This window comes from Lineus longissimus, chromosome 3, assembly GCF_910592395.1.
Source record: "Lineus longissimus chromosome 3, tnLinLong1.2, whole genome shotgun sequence".
NCBI classification, from domain to species: Eukaryota; Metazoa; Nemertea; class Pilidiophora; order Heteronemertea; family Lineidae; genus Lineus; species Lineus longissimus.
In genome coordinates this window covers 1891427-1907749 of record NC_088310.1, presented here as the reverse complement: position 1 = coordinate 1907749, position 16323 = coordinate 1891427, and the positions used below count along the sequence as shown (strand labels likewise).

The 16323-nt window shown below is 41.9% G+C and overlaps 2 protein-coding genes across 3 annotated transcripts; one reads left to right on the top strand and one right to left on the bottom strand.

The window, feature by feature from the left end:
- Positions 1 to 198: 198 nt before the first annotated feature.
- Positions 199 to 3850, bottom strand: LOC135485331 (uncharacterized). Its single transcript, XM_064767224.1, has 8 exons — positions 3708 to 3850; positions 3013 to 3142; positions 2597 to 2792; positions 2349 to 2455; positions 2085 to 2246; positions 1713 to 1844; positions 1140 to 1277; positions 199 to 946 (listed from the first exon to the last, which is right to left on the bottom strand). Exons 1-8 carry the CDS (start codon positions 3800 to 3802, stop codon positions 794 to 796), a joined length of 1113 nt encoding a protein of 370 aa, XP_064623294.1. The 5' UTR covers positions 3803 to 3850; the 3' UTR covers positions 199 to 793.
- A 2011-nt stretch (positions 3851 to 5861) lies between these two features.
- On the top strand, positions 5862 to 16115 carry LOC135485337 (calmodulin). 2 transcript variants are annotated; one of them, XM_064767232.1, is made up of 5 exons: positions 5862 to 6090; positions 9681 to 9711; positions 10768 to 10911; positions 11814 to 12056; positions 13848 to 16115. In XM_064767232.1, exons 1-5 carry the CDS (start codon positions 6088 to 6090, stop codon positions 13874 to 13876), a joined length of 450 nt encoding a protein of 149 aa, XP_064623302.1. In that variant the 5' UTR covers positions 5862 to 6087; the 3' UTR covers positions 13877 to 16115. The 2 variants fall into 2 exon arrangements, with proteins under 2 accessions (XP_064623302.1, XP_064623301.1); XM_064767231.1 differs by having other exon boundaries at positions 5877 to 6090; positions 13742 to 16115.
- The last annotated feature ends 208 nt before the right edge of the window (positions 16116 to 16323 follow it).

Below are 16323 nucleotides of genomic sequence, written 5' to 3'. Positions count from 1 at the left end.
ATTGTGACAGCGGATGTCACCTATCTCAAGACAAGTTGCATCTTCTATTCAATCATGACCTTAGAGCACTGTCTACTAGGATCACGATCATAGCCCTGTTTGATTTGGACATGGGGCTGAAACCCACCAGCTGTCTTACTCATCATGTTCAAGCAAAACAAAAATGAAGTTCTACAGATGTTATTTTATTGACTGGTGTAAACAATAGTCATTTATGAACATAATTTACATTGGTATATTGATGTAAGGTTGTATCTTTATATTTGAAGATGTGATCTCCAGAACCGTGCTGCCCACCACTCAAGAACTGGTGTTGGGCAGTTGGCCAATTGGGACAATGCTTCGCATCATTCCTCATACTCTCCCTCAATCTGATCTTCTTGCTACAAACAGCAATCACTTGGAATTACAGGTAACTAAACCTAGTCAATCGGTGCATTCTTTCTGTTGCATATGAACAGATGCCACAGGGAGCAAGTCTGCCTGAGAGAGCACTAGTCACGAAGACAGTATCAACATTACCAGGGCACTTGCGACCAGCTTGTGACATTGTCTTCATGTGCCATTACTTTTGTCTCCATTGTGGATAAATGTTCCAAAATCAGACTTTACAAATCTGTCCCGGATGCCCCCGACCTGAGTACCCAGTAACTGTAACAATAAACATCTCTTTTAGATTGTGACAATGTCTTCAGTGTCCAAGTTGGCATGTCCTCAAGCTAGCTTCAAGCAAGATGGAATTGTCTTGTATCAGGTTGTGACAATGTATTCCTTGTCAGCATAAGCTTGAGACTCACGTATACTCGATCTTGATGGAGTGAATGCTTTTATCCTGACATCCATAGATGATCTGTGGATTCCTATCCAGGGCGGGTCTCTCGACCTTCCCACTGTCAGTGGTCACCACTGCTGTCACCCAATCTGGGGTCTGGTGTCGGGCTACCTCCTAAAATAGAAATATACAAATTGAAAGCTTGCTTACCACATAAAGATTTTGGGTCTTGCAGTCTGGACGTCTTTCAACAAGATGTGTTAACAAATAGTAACGCAACGTGCCAAGACCTAATCACAATCAATTATCATGTATGATAATATTTAACGTGTTATAAATTGTTGAGTTGAACAAGTAGATCACGGACCTTGCCGTTATTGAAAATGCAAAGTGCATTAAAATGTCCAGCACAGAGTAATGAGTCCACCTCCTGTCCCTCAGCGGCAGGCAGTGCAGTCAGGCTGGTGATAGGTAGTTCAGTATTAGCATACTCATCCTGGTAAATCTGAAGAGGAGAAAGAGTTACAGTAGTCAATGGGCTACCCGTAGCCGGCGCTGGCTGTCACTAGGGTATGACGGCTTTGTTAATAAATGGAAGCAACTTGTTTCTCATGTAAACAGGCAATTCTGTACACAATCAGTCCATACCAATAACTCAATATCTGTTTTTGACCCCTTATGCCCACTTTCGCAAGAGCAGGTCATGCTTATCAAGAAAGTTCTCCCCTTCACTGGATGACACTGTCCACCGACTGTACAGTAGAACCTCTCTATTAAGGACACCCTCGGGACTGACAAGTGCTGTCCTTAATAGAGGTGTCCTGATCAGAGAGGTCAAATGGAATGGAAACAACCACTTTGGGATCAAAACTAGTGTCCCTAATAGAGAGGTTGTCCTTAATAGAGAGGTGTCCGCTAATAGAGGTTCTGCTGTATTTACCTCGAAGTTAGAGAAGAGATAAACGCCTCCAGATTCTGTCCCCAATGCGACCTGTGTTCCTGTGGACGAATCGATGTTGGAGAAGGGTGGTCCTGCAGGTTCAAGGTTCACCAGGAACTTGCCGAGGCACATCTGTGGAAAATAGATAAATGATTAGTAAAATAGACAACAAAACATGACAAGGGCCTACTGGAACACAAAGAGAGGGGCCTATCATGGCCACTTATAAACTCCTTACCTCAATTTCCTGTTGAGCTGTTCTACCGATAACAGCTTATTGCCAGTAATGTTATTTGCACTGAGATTTCAGCAGCTGTGTTGTATTTAATGATCTTCTGACCAAAGCCTGACAAATTTTAAACTCTAACTTACCGCAGTAACTACTCCAGGAGTATCCAACATAATCACAATGGTACCTTGTTGAATGACATATAGATGGCACTGATGATCAGACACGAGGATATAGTTTGATTTCTGACTGGCAGCATTTGGAAGGGAGACTGTCAACAGGGCCTTGGCGCAGACAGGCAAACCCTGAAATGAAAAATTTCATCAAATTAATCTTCTTCTCTTGATTCACGCCAGTTCTGATAATGCCAAGCTCCAAAAATATACAAGTTTGGATTTTATGCTTACCTTAATTAGTGGAAAGTCGCTGAGCCGAAGTTTCCACAGTGGGTTGTATGGAAGTGAAGCACTGACAAGGCCCAGGCTGTCACAAGTCACTATAGACATATGACCAGCTGAAAACCAAAATAAACGTTTAAATCTTTTAATTTGATCAGAAAGTTTGATGAGAAATGCAGTGTACACCCCCCCCCATTTTTTCTGGCTCCCGGATCTGCCCCCGATTGCAATGTCAACAGTAAAATGCTGCTACCTACTAGCATCTTCTTCCACTTGGAGACACCTGATACTATTGTCCGACAAGGTCTGCCGACTGAGGATCTGTCCATTTGAAAATACGGTCAACATCCCTCTTGAGTCACCAACAATGAGATCATTGGAGATAAACTTGGTCACGTTATGGATGGCAGCAGTCTGAATGGGGCCTCCTTTAGTTTCAAGGGAGGTATGAACCTAAAAAGTAAAATATGGTTACATTAGGCCTATAACCTTCCTGATAGTGGAGACCTCTGGGCACCCTCTCTTGCTGAATTAGCCATTTTTATTCAATAAGATCTTGGTAATCAGGACCACTGCATAAGCATTTAAGGACATCATCTGTTTGTCCTAAGGTGTCCTTGACAGAGCGGTCCTACCAGTGTTCATGACCAGCTGGTAATGCCACGGAACTTACCATTAGTTTTTCACCTTCTGTTTTCTCTTTGTTTGGGAAGAGAACATCAAGTGTCCCAGGGAAAGTGTGAACACGGACAATGCCATCTTCACAGCCCAAGATGATTGAGGGAGCAGTGTCCCAATAAGCACTAGAATGGAAAGATATTTTTCTGTAGATCAAAACAACTTGGAAATGGGAAAGAGGCCTAACTTTTACCCATGCCGGACCATGCTGATAGATGCCATGTCGATGATGACTATGTCAGGACTCATAATTTATATAGGACTCAAATTGTCGCCACGACCTGTCTCGGTTGATTTTATTTCTATTACATTACCGATGATATGAGATGACACCAGCGATGACGTACAATCAATTATGAACGTTCTCTTGAAGATCTATACGTGTCAAGGACACTTTATCGTTTTTGTTCGAGAATGGAAAGGATAGACCTATAAAAATTCAATTTATTCAATAATTCAGGGTAAAATCTTTTTTAATGTATATCGATTAGGATGTCCTGCAAGTGCCAGTGTCACCAGATTTTGTTCTCCTTATCAAACATACTCATTACTGGTTATAGCAACACCTTGACCCGTTCAGACTAAAATGGAAATATATATTTTTTGTGGGACATGCTGTATTGATGTCAATTTGTCGTTTTTGTGGAGGGATTTCTCTTGAAATGTAGAGTTACAAAAAACATTTTTTACCTAAGTATATTTCCTAATGTTAGAGTATTAAATGGTTTTTCAGAATATCTTGTCCAGAGGTGCTCGATTTTGATACTACCGGAGAAAAGTGTCATTTTGTTGAGTCAAGAATGGACCGGGCAGTTCTGCACGATTCCATTGGATTCGCACCTCCTCAATAAACTCACTACAACGTGTACAAAATGTGCGAAGAAGTAAACAGCGTCAATATTTTCCACATTTGCCGGGACTAATAGTTATTATCTTTACTAATAGGTAGCAGCATAAACATTTGACCTGCAACGTACCTGAAACGTATGGGGTCAAACCCATGAGAGAAATGCCGCGAGAATCATAACGGTCGTCAGCACCATGTTTGGGGTTCATGGAATAACTCGTCCCCCGTTTCCCCCCCACCCCCTCTAAAAAGGGGGGAAATGGGGGACGGGACTCTACAGGGTGGCCCAGAAAGGTTTTCCCTTGCACAATAGAATTCTATTGTATATCCATTGTGTGAGGGAAAATAATCCATCTCAAAGCAGACCAAGGGTTTATTTTCAATGCAGTAACTGCCAAGATGGACATTGTGATAATAAGTCAGTTTGAGTATAATTCATAATGGCTCCGATGGATCGATGACAACTCGGAGAGTCGTAAGGCGCATTGCCCAGTATCCGTAACCCCGTCCTCAGCCAGTGCAGTCAGAGACGCGATTCCATAGCAACGTATCGGAGCACGGTGTCAGTCTACATAGCCTATGTATTATTCTATCACCATTTAATCTCTTCAAAATACGGTCAGCGTTCTGTAGTGCTGTTACGGCAGTGGCCATCTTGACCACCTTATCAAGATATACCCCGGCTATGTTTGAAGGGAGAATAAGACCATAGGTTCCGGATGGGCAGAGGCGTGCCAGAATCGTTTTCGTGAAAACGACCATCAGTATAGGAATAGAACCTATTTGCCCATCTTTACTTTTAAAATGGTAAAGATTATGACTTTTATTGATTACAGTGCGTAACATGCCTTTTTCTTAGTCCGACGTGGTTCGAGTGGACGAGTTTTGCGCATTGCGCCAAACGCCCGTCACTCAGGTCCCGCGCTGGCGACCGATTGCCATCATCAATAATCGATGACACTCCCTTCATGGGAGGTGACATAGTATCATGTAACCAGTTTCCATTCATATGCTGAGGTGGCTAATAAAGATGATAACGTGGCCAAGTATCAATTTTTTGAAAAATACATGTCGTAACAAGTGGCGTGCGAATGAGAAGATGAGTTAAGTTGATATGTTTTTCGTTCTGGTCGATTCATTTCGATTATACTCCCAGAGCATAGTCGGCCTCTTTCCTCTGCATGCACACTACAACATAAACTTTTCGACTTGAACCCACTGTCGTTACCGGGGGCCTTGTAATGGTAATTAGAGAGGAAATCATTCGGGACCGGCGCGTTACGCCAGATTATGATGACACCACAGACCTTCGTACTTTGTAGTTTGAGCGGATTGCGAAGCCCAACGCTTCATCATAAGTTGGCAACATCAAGCGGTGAATGCTCTCTTTTATCCTTTCCCCGCTCTCCTATTCAACGTCTACGTAAAAAATAAGAAAAATTTATATTGTCTGTATTTCAATACTAAATCTTTTGAGTAAGAAACAATAGAAAATCAATAGCTTTTCATTAACATCAACTTCCAATCACTCCTGAGTGATTTTATGTGTGGGAACCATCAGAGGCAATTCCCTTTATTATTTCAGACACATGTACCGCTATTGTGCTATTTATTGATCCTGACGTTGGATGGTGAAACCCCGCCATCCGATGGTAATGTCTCCCAGACCCAGAGGGCAGGTATCAGTTTCGCAAGGGGGGGGGGGCAACCCACCTGTCATGGTTCCACCAGCCCCGAAAATGTCATGCCAAATATTGATGTAATTCAGTAAATAATTGTTTGGTAGCACGCACAAAATTCGTTAGCCGCAGAGATGCACCATTTCTGGTTGATAACTGAGCAAATACTGCAGAAGAATAATTTGCGCATTGCAGATACAGGAAAGCCAATGAAATCGTGTGCTATGAATTATTACGATGCCGAAGGTGGCGCGCTAACATGACCGCATCACGTATGTGAAATCAATTCGTCCGCGAGTGATATAGCCATCACTGAATCCACTTCTTTCTTTGTTTCATTGTCTGGCATTACCCGTGGTGGAAGAGTTATCATTTCATTTGGGGAAAGAGGTCTCGACCAGTGGTGTACTACTCCGGTGCTCCAGATTTTAGAACAACTATCTTGAGCTCGAATATTGAATTTGAGTTCACCTACTCATCATAGCGCTGGAATTGTTGAAAGCAGAAGGCCAGTCGACGCATATCTAAGGCTCACTAATCCATCATGGTGAGTACTCATTTTCTATCATCTTCCACCCCGAGTTGTGTAGAATGATAGCAGGGACCCTTATGGGCTGATTGGGACAGTATTTCCTGTTTCTATCAAGGATTTTAGGAGACTTGGCTCCATCATTCTCATCCTTCATCCACAGTATCCAATATGGCGATTGATGCTTCATCGGTGAATTATTGGATATACATCCAGCCAAACCGTATCTTCTGCTTCACTTAAGGCGTATTTAAGCAGCAAGACCACCATTCTTTGATCATGGTTACAAAAAGGGGGTGAATTCATCATATTGTAATGTTACAGTTTTTGACAGTTGCTCGCCGGTAACCGCGGGTAGCCATCTTTGATACCCTGCTTTCAGACAGTGTAGCCGGTAAGCGCGGCGTAATTGGTGAAAGCCTCAATGAACGATATTCAATCATGTTTATTGAAAACACAATTTAATAACTTAACTATGCGCATACAGGTGAAATAATTTTGTTTAATATTCTCAACTTTGTTCGACTTTCATGCGTATACTGCTCCAACCCATTGGCACCAGCCTATGCGTGTATACTTAGTGATTCAGTCCCGTGTACCTTGATATAAATACAACAGCTGTAGGCAGCTGAAGTGTTTTATATCAACGAACGTGTCCTAAATATACACGTGTACCTTTGGGAGCATGCACAACATCCAGCCCTTCAGCGAGTTTTATGTGTCCCAGTAGCCTATATATTTCAGTTAATTGTCATGTGTGACAGTCATATTTCCCAGTAATCAAACCGCGACCGCCATCAACATCAATCCAAAAACATCCGTCAAATTGTTATATTTAATGTAGATGTTGAGTGAAACAGGTCGGTTAATACCGAAAATTGGGTTACTCTTGCCTGCCGTATAAATCTAAGATGCGTAAAGATAATGATAACATTGTATTTATAATCATCAGCGTTCCCTTTACTTTTAAAAACTGTGTATAACATCTCCTTGGATTGTAGATTTCGTTCCCTTTACGTTTTGGAACAGCGTGCTTTGTATATCCATCTCTACTATAGCAAGGAAGCTCTGGTGAAGAAATACACTTCTCAGCGCGGCGTGCAATATTCATGACCTCAAGCAAGCAGTCGAACACGTTCGAGAATATTGTCCCGTACTATTTTTGATTGCTTGTTTGTTTTCTTTGTACTATTTGTGGCACGCAGCTGTCGTCTTCCTGGTCATTGACGAGCTGTCCTGATTCTGACAACCGTGTTATCCCATCGATTGTCCTGGTACAGCGCTCCATTCACCGCAGTGCATGTTGGCAGCAGATCGGAGTCTTGTTGCTTGGCAACAGGTTGACGGTGTGACGGCCATGTTTGTGTCTGCAATGCAGTCGTCTGCTCCAGTTTAATTGGCTGAGATTATCTTACATTGTTTTCCTCTTGCTAATAACGAATATGTTTAAAAAAATTGTTGCTGTTTACCACCAGACTGTTTTGACAACAGTTGTTGATGTTTAGAACATGTGGGACGGCATCTCCTGTCAGTACAATCTGGACGCAGTAGACCAGCCTCTTATCTTTCCCCGTACAATCAGGATGACTGTCCCGGGAAATAAACTGTCCCGGGAGTCTGCCTCTCAGTCGCCAATTTTAGGAACGAAAAAACCCGACTCGGAAGAATAAAATCACCAACTCCCCATAAAAAAGTCTTTCATTTCGAATAGTTTTTTAATGTGGTTTCCCCTGGCCTGCCATGTGGTACATAGTGAGGTTTGTAATTTTTGTGGGAGAGACTATCCCACGGCCCACTTAAGACGTCAATCGCATGAGAAAAACGCCAATCAAATGAGAACTTTCCCTAAAGATGATTCCTTCATGAATAAAAATCCTACATTTTTCATCGCATAGTAAAGGCATGTTGTACCTGAGGAAGTGTATCGTGCCGAATCGTTCAGATCGATGGAAGTGTTGGAACTGCGGTATGCCAGCCAACGTTGAGTAGGGCCTATGCAATAGTACTATCAGCCCTGACAGATGGTTTAAGCTTTCTGCCCCAGGCCTACGCTACAGAATGCTGCAGGAATGTATTGGGTTCTTTGAATGCCAATAATGTGTAGTATTGTTCAAGCCTCCATCTAAAAGTCAATATTTCAACTACTTCTATTTGAATGATCAAATGTTGAATGAGTCCTTCGACTTTGAATATATATCATAGCCTGGCTGATTAGTCAGGGATTCTTTGGGGTGCAGTATACCTCGGGGTCAATTTCATCTTCGACGGAGGAGATGTTGTCTCGCTTGTCGCCAGAAGAGGTGAGGACAGTGGGGACAAGTGGCTTGTCACACCCAAGCTTACGCTTGTGAGGGTTAAGTATCCCACCGATCCCATTCAGTATAAAACTCAGCAGATTCCCGCCATATACGAAGCCGTTACATTTCACATTCTCTTTAGTTGCCATGGTTACCAATGAACCGGTAGCTATCACCAATTGATTGTGAATGAGTAACATGCAGATGGTTACTGGCAGACGCGTAGTTAGCGTTCGTAACTGAACTGCGACGGGCGGGCAGCTGTATATATGCAGCGGCCGCATTCTACATTTCCCGCATCCATTAGATGATATTCTGCTTATTTATCGAACGCGCAAACATCAGGTTTACGTCACAGTGAACAATTGTTACGCCATCAGCTAACGGTGTTTAGTTTTCTGTCAGTAAATATCCAACTCGCAATAACTGGTATCTGATGTTTGTCAGGGTCGATTAGGTTCTTGTTGTCCTCGTAATGACGAAGATATATGTGAAAAACCCTGAATCCCTGGATGGTTTCTTGTTTGACTTGGTAAAGATGTTTCTGGAAATAATGGTAGAATATCATCATTACCACGTATAGATTAGAGATACGTGCATTTACTAACAGAACCGTGAGTAGAAAGCAAAGCATTTGGTGAAGGAAGCTGAAAAATATATGAATATGTGATTGTAGGGTGTTATTACGAAACCCACTAATGAAGCTTTATCACTAATGATCATGTTCTAACTATATTATACGTGTCATGACTAATGAGTCTGCTTTCATTGATCAAAAACATACTGATTACAATGGCGTCACCATTAATGCCATTGTATGAGAGGATGAGAGAAAATTTACCCGGGGTGGTAGGCTGCCTCATTGAAAGTTGCTAATGATTATAAGTTAACTATTTGCCGAGTGTGTCAAGTGACGGATGAGTAGATATACCAATGTTGTAATATCGCGTGTGACGTCATACGGCTGCAAAACAAAAGGCATCGTGGACATAAATCGTTTACTTATAGATAAATCTTATAACATGTGAAAATCAAGCTTGTGTGTTGGTTCATTTAATTGGATAACGGGGCGCTAAGAGCAAAATGGAGTGACACGATACGTCATAATTCCGTTCCTAGAGAGATCCCCTTTGTCACTGCTTTTTGATAAGTACGATTAGGTGGCCTATCAGGAAGAACTTGATTTCATCTAGATATAGCATATTCACACATGACAAAATTTCATTTTATGAAGTCTGATACCATCGATTTTTGGTTTTTTCGACAATGAATACTATAAACTGATCTGAAATAACATATCTTCTTTTTCAGGCTGACCAACTCACAGAAGAACAAATTGCTGGTGAGTATGTCCAATGGAAGGTTCGCAATCGCTTTAGTAGAGTAAGGTGTATCTGTACACGTTCCTTTAATACATTGCATTGCATAACAATGATAGAAAGGGTTAACAATGACGGACATACCACAACAAGATGAGCAAAACTGGGAGTGGGCAACTGTTCTTTACCCCTAGCTCACAAATGTTAATCGAGAGAACAATTTCAAAAACATATTTGTCTGCTCTTTTATCTTCTTGCCACGAACCGAACCCACGCTATTCCTTGAACCGTATCTATCTGTCGACCTATACACCTAACAACCTCCTTCCATCAGTCGGTTTTCTCAAGGAACTGAATCAGAACCACTTTGGCATTCAGCCGAACTCTGTCTGGGTTGATTGCTCTTAGTTGCTCTCAAGTTGAACTTTTTCCCACTCAGTCTACGTTTATTTGCCCTTGGCATAATTGACACAATCGTCAAGATTGTTAACAACTTTCAATTTGTATAGGGCCAATGGTCTATTTTTCTCACGTGCATCTCTGAAACTCCTACCAAAAGCAGTCTGATACTTTGATGTAGTAGGTGTGCCCTAAACTTCACTTCAGAAAAGATAAATGTGTCGGAGTAGAGTGCCAATCGAGCACGGTCCTTCGTTATTTGCCCTGCCAATGGTAAAATGTACAACCTAAATCTTCGAGATCTCCATCATCATTCTACCATACACCATCTTATTAGGTATCTTATAATCAATCAATCTGCCTTCTCTGTAATCGAAGTAAGAATGCTTGCCTAAGGCATCACCTGAGTATAGGCTACTATTCCTCATGTCTGCTGATCATTGCGGAAGTAGGCCCTTCATTATTCATAATTATCATGATATACAAGAGAAATGTGTTAGTCAGCCCAGTCATGGAAAATCCAAAACTTCCCCACCCGTGGTCTTCGGATCGTCATGTTGAATGATCATGAACAAGTTTCCCAGTCATGCCTACTTTCGTTCTAAACTGTTTGGTAAATGTAGCTGATGTTACCTAGATTTAACCTGGGTTAAATTACACCTGCTCTTACTGACTTTCAGAATTCAAGGAAGCTTTCTCCTTATTCGACAAGGACGGCGATGGCACCATCACCACGAAAGAGTTGGGAACCGTCATGAGGTCCCTGGGACAGAACCCCACAGAGGCTGAACTACAGGACATGATCAACGAGGTTGACGCTGATGGTACGTACATGTATATGTATGGCTAAGTTGCTACTCCGATTGCTGCTTCATTAAAAGCTTACCGGTATTTCATGAAATCCGGTGCCTCGGATGTATGGGCATCCTGAGGTAGAGGTTTCTGATACTCCTACATCGTTTGAAATATCGAAAACCACCGATCACGTCAGGATGAGGTATGGGCACACCTAGCGTGAGGCTGGAGTGTTTATTCAACTTTCTCATTTAAAGTGAATTCTAACCAAAATCGAGTTAACGGAGTGCATGTACATGTATACTACATTGTTGTAAGACATCGAAAAAGTGGTCGATCAAGTAAAACTGTGAACATAGCATGCCAGTTTCTTAGCGGTGTGGGACAATCTGTAAATCTCTGTCTTGTGGTGGAGGAAGGATAACCGACGCCCACACAATCTGTTTACCCACTTGTTGAATGAATAATTTACAGTAATCGCCTTGACAGTAATTCATTTCACATGGCATGCTCATCAACGGCCGAAAGCACAAAGTCATTAATTCGATTGGATTGTTATAATTAGATGTTACGACTAGAGGAAGAATCGATTAGGTTCTATTTTTGGCTTTTACTACTGCGAGTGCGAGTGCACGTTTGGTTATGTTCTCAGCTGTTGAGTCTTTCGTATACTTTCAGTGGTCAGTCGACAAAACTAGAAAAGGCGTCACAAAAGGGGCCATTAGATGCAACAATTCACGTTTTCAGCAATCGTCTGCCAATTCAAATTCTCATGTTAAAACCTTCAGTCTGCCACGCAGTGTTTGTCAGATGGGTCCGAGTTCTCTAATAAACTCTTAAATGCATTAGTTGCTGGCAGAATACAAAATCTCCTTTGCGAAATATCTTTGATGCACCAATCAGTGAAAGTTGTCCTCAAATTTGCTTCCAGGAAATGGAACAATAGATTTTCCAGAATTCCTTACTATGATGGCGCGAAAAATGAAGGACACAGACAGCGAGGAAGAGATCCGGGAAGCATTCCGTGTATTTGACAAGGACGGCAACGGTTTCATCAGCGCCGCCGAGCTCAGGCATGTCATGACAAATCTGGGCGAGAAGCTGACAGACGAGGAGGTAGATGAGATGATCAGGGAGGCCGACATTGATGGAGACGGTCAGGTCAATTATGAAGGTACGATTTCCTACTCCCAGCAGCACTTCCCTCGGATTATCTGTGTACGGAATTTGCGGAAAGCTCGGCAAAAGTCGGAATCATAATATTTCAACAACTCGGGAAATAACCTGCAATCATCTTTGCACTGAGCCAATCAATGCCTGTTTATTTCTATTTATCGTCAGATGAATTCCGACTTTTTACGATATTTCCGAATTTTTCCTAACTGGTCTGATATCCCGAGTTTTTCTCGCGCCGCTTCAACCCTTTCAATGCTTCTGATACCAAGTTTCTCACTTGTAAGTTATGGATCATTACAATGCATTTGTTTGTGCTTTGCATGGGTCATAAGCCTTGTGCTTATCTTGTGTGTAATAACACTAAAAGCTTGGCACACGAATGCGTAAAAGCTTCAAATAAGTGTTGCATGATAAGTCTTGTCAGTCCTGGCCCACAGATTGTTTCCCGACGTCAAGTATGAACATTGCAGCAGTCTGCGTCTTAATGGACACACCAGATTCTCTAAAAACACTAACTGGCCAACGAAAGCCATGCCTGTATGTTGAGTTTCAATTCGAAATGTTGTTGCGGACTGTTTAAAAAGGTGGTGAATAGACTGAGTAAAAGACCAGAACCTGACATCAACTAAATTACCCGTGTTGCACAAAATGGTAATACAGGGCCGCCCATGGGTTCACCTCCCTTCGAAAACAAGCTTATCCAGCAGGGACATTCGCTTTGTCCATGTTTTGGGATTGCAAATTTCTTGGTTCTTCGCGATAAAGCGTGTCAAAGAGCATTGAAAGGGCTAACAGCGGAATGTAGCGAACGTCTCTCTCGCGAGCACGATCCAATGCAGCATGACGAGAAATATTGTCAAATTTATTGTCGTCTGCATGCGAATGACGTCATTATCACATCACGTGATTTTGTTGGGGCCAAGATGGCTGCTAAATGGCATGGCACACAGGCGTACTAGAATAATAAATCGAATAGGAAATTTACATTGGTGTAATTTATTTGGTAATTTCTAGTAATATGATAAGTAGAGTCACAATAATTGTAGTTCACAGCAGACGCTTTGGGCGTGCGATCACATTCTTTCGTTCTGATGAGGTCAACACGTGTCATGGCTTATTTGTTTTATGAAGGGCATTGTGTCAGCAGTAACTTGTATCTGTAGGCGAACGATGAAAAACGCGTACTAAAGACTAAGAAGTCTTAGAAATACTTAATAGAGTTCGTTCATTTGCATGACTCGATCTCAACTTTGTTTACTATTGGACGGTGTGTCACGTGATTATGCCTGGCGAATCAAAACTAGTAAATGCTTTTGCTTTTGTCTTGTAAACGTCTCATGCATGTAAATTTTTATAAAATCGGTTAGCCAACCACAGATACAACAGATCTCGTATCTGCGGCTGGGAGAACGAGTCTACACATCAATGAAAAGGACGATTTTCTCTTACCGCAGGCAGTAAGATCCTTACTGCCTGTGGTAAGAAAAAATCTTCCCCTAATGCAGGATTCCAGGCTGAATAACCTCTTTGGATTTAAGTTTTGACTAGTTTTTATTCGCATGGTTCTCGATGTACACCCTCCAATTGCTTGCCATTCCCCCTTTGTGTCTCAACAGAAAGGGTTTGCATTTTAGTGATTTACTTATTTGCATGATAGTCAAACTTGCTGTTGTCTTTTTTCAGAGTTCGTAACGATGATGACGGGAAAGTAGGCTAACCTTGCAACTAACAAAGAAAGGACATTTTGCCATGGGTTTGTCAGTCAAAAATTGCTGTTTTTATTTTCCAGAATTCGTGACAATGATGACGAGCAAGTAGGCCAGGCCATGTTCATATCGGGACGAGAGACTAGCCCAATTATTGTCACACTTTCATTTTCAATCATTGTCTCATGATTTAACACAAATTTCGAGACATGTGCCATAACGTTCTGGTTGCCGTGGTGTATTGTCGGCTAGCTTTAAGACGCTAGCCGCATCACGTGTTTTGCGATATGATTATACATAGTTCCGGCCGTTTGGTACCTCCTCACAGAGTATAGTCCACTTCGTCATAATAGTGCTTTTATGAATGAGTTTTGCTAATTCCTGTATATGTTTGGTCGTGCATATGGTGGCATATTACAGTGCATATTATGGATATAGTGTGAAGTTTACCGGTAAACTGTGTCTTGTGTTTCTTCAGCATACACATAAGAGTATAATGTATTTTTTTGTTATATATGTCTTTGGAATTATATAATTATGATATATATATTATGGTCTTTTAAAGTCATCTGAAACTCATTATACTCTTTTAAATTAAATTTACGTGTACGTATAATAGAAATTCATTCGCGATGACAAAGTGGGGTATATTCGGCGGGAAAATTGGTCGTTACGGAATTATAGTGTGTTGTAGTGTCAAGGACGAAAGCAAGGCAAATGAAAGGGCGTGGCCTAAAAAATGGAAGCCGGGCTTCTAGCGAAACGAAATGAACAGAAACTCCACATCACAGTGTCGAGTAGTATCATTATAAGAATAAAATTGGGGAAAACAGTGAACTTGACTATTTATGTTGTATACTTTGACTCTTTTAGGTGTGTCTGTGTGGAGTTAATTTTTCTACTCTCATTTGCAAATTTTCGTCCAGGTTCACGTGACTCAAGGACCGACTATTAGGCACGGCCGGCAAAGTCGAACACGAGAAGGTTGCCGCTGTATGTTGCTGTTGTAATTTTAATCTTGATAGACTGGTTCCTTGCCCTTCCCGCTGCCCGGGCCGAACCGAAAGCTGGAAATTGTCCTCCCTGTGTGTGAGTGACTCTATTGTCAACTGATGGTAGTTGAAACAAAAGTTGAAGGTTCCCGGCTTACATGTACCATAGATGCCAATACCAAACATCTTCTGCAGCTTATTGAAGTAATCCCTCGAGCTCCAGCTTCAGAGGCGAGGTTGACAAGCGCATGCAGCTGATCATCCCGAGATACAGGTTTTTGATTCTCCTACCTTGTTTGAAATATCGAGGCGGAGTATATTGAAAATCACTGATTATGTCAGGATGGCAGCTTATGAGCAAAATGTTGCGTCACTGGAGCTATTTCTCCCACGCCAAAATGGCCGCTATTCTGCGACCCCGGCGGGAGGATAATGAACCAGTCTATGGTCTTGATTCAGGAATTATTCGCTCTGATATCAGTACCCGCAGTGTAACATTTGCTGTACATTCCATCAGAGAGAACGAGATTCCAGTAAAAATGAGTGCCGTTTCTGCCTAGAGTGTCTTTGGTCCTAGCGGCGTCAATCATACCCACTCCTCGAAACTTGCCTCAAGTCATCACCGTGCTAAACATCCGTGAATGAAAAGTGTATCAAAGACTTGAATTGGTTGAAGTTGGCAAGTTTTAAAGCAGAGAACCATTGACAGGTGCACGTTTTTCACTCCTTTCGAAAACAGTCTTGCTTCCAGGTTCCACATCTCGTGCAAACTGAGTCATAAACACGAGGCGTCCACTTTCATTATTGGATGCCAGCACAGTCTGGTTGGTCTCTCGAGCTTCATGCTTCCCATCATAATTATTTCTCTCTTCGATTTCGCTTGATGTCGGTGCAAAGCAAAAACAAATGATAGTCCGACTTTGCGCAGATATAAAACACGTTTTCGACAGATGGGTCGATGTGATGATCATTGAGGCATTCGCTCCTCGACAAGTTTAAAAGAATCAAAAGGAATCGATGTCTCGTAGTAGGTCGAATGCTTGTTCCGGTCCGCGTTTTGAGGTTCAATTTTGTTGCACTACACTTTTACTCTGTTCATTAAATTCTAGTCATTTTCAATCCTGATGAAATGATTGTCGATGGAGTGTCTCGCTGATATTGGGATCAGAATATATTGAGAGTGGACGCCCAAGGAAACCCGAAAACGGATACAAATGTTAAGCGTTTACCGAATTCCGCCGGGCCAAAGTCACCCAGGCGATTACAAGGCGAAGTTTAGGCTAGAGATAATGTATACTGGGATACAGAATAAAGATGTATCGGATCATTTTTGCAATTAAAACACGAAATTCTCGCCAAGTCGTGACTTTTTCTGTTTTTTCAAATAATCTCTGGATGTGGTTCTTTTACTTTCGCTTTTCAACATTACCAGCAATTCGCATACTGAACTTCTAGTTGTATTGCCTCCGTTATACCTCCGCCCATACGTTTGACGCGCGTCGTCTGTAAAGCCTAGCAATGTCAATACATTGAGGGTCAAGATGCCAATTCAGGATGCGACACTCCA

Coding starts and splice junctions, on each gene's coding strand:
- LOC135485337 (XM_064767232.1), top strand. Junction 9,712..10,767: donor CACAGAAGAACAAATTGCTG/GTGAGTATGTCC, acceptor ACTGACTTTCAG/AATTCAAGGAAGCTTTCTCC. Junction 10,912..11,813: donor CAACGAGGTTGACGCTGATG/GTACGTACATGT, acceptor ATTTGCTTCCAG/GAAATGGAACAATAGATTTT.
- LOC135485331 (XM_064767224.1), bottom strand. CDS start 3,802: ATGACACTTTTCTCCGGTAGTATCAAAATCGAGCACCTCTGGACAAGA. Junction 3,143..3,707: donor ACATTAGGAAATATACTTAG/GTAAAAAATGTT, acceptor TTTCCATTCTAG/TGCTTATTGGGACACTGCTC. Junction 2,793..3,012: donor CAGAAGGTGAAAAACTAATG/GTAAGTTCCGTG, acceptor TTTACTTTTTAG/GTTCATACCTCCCTTGAAAC.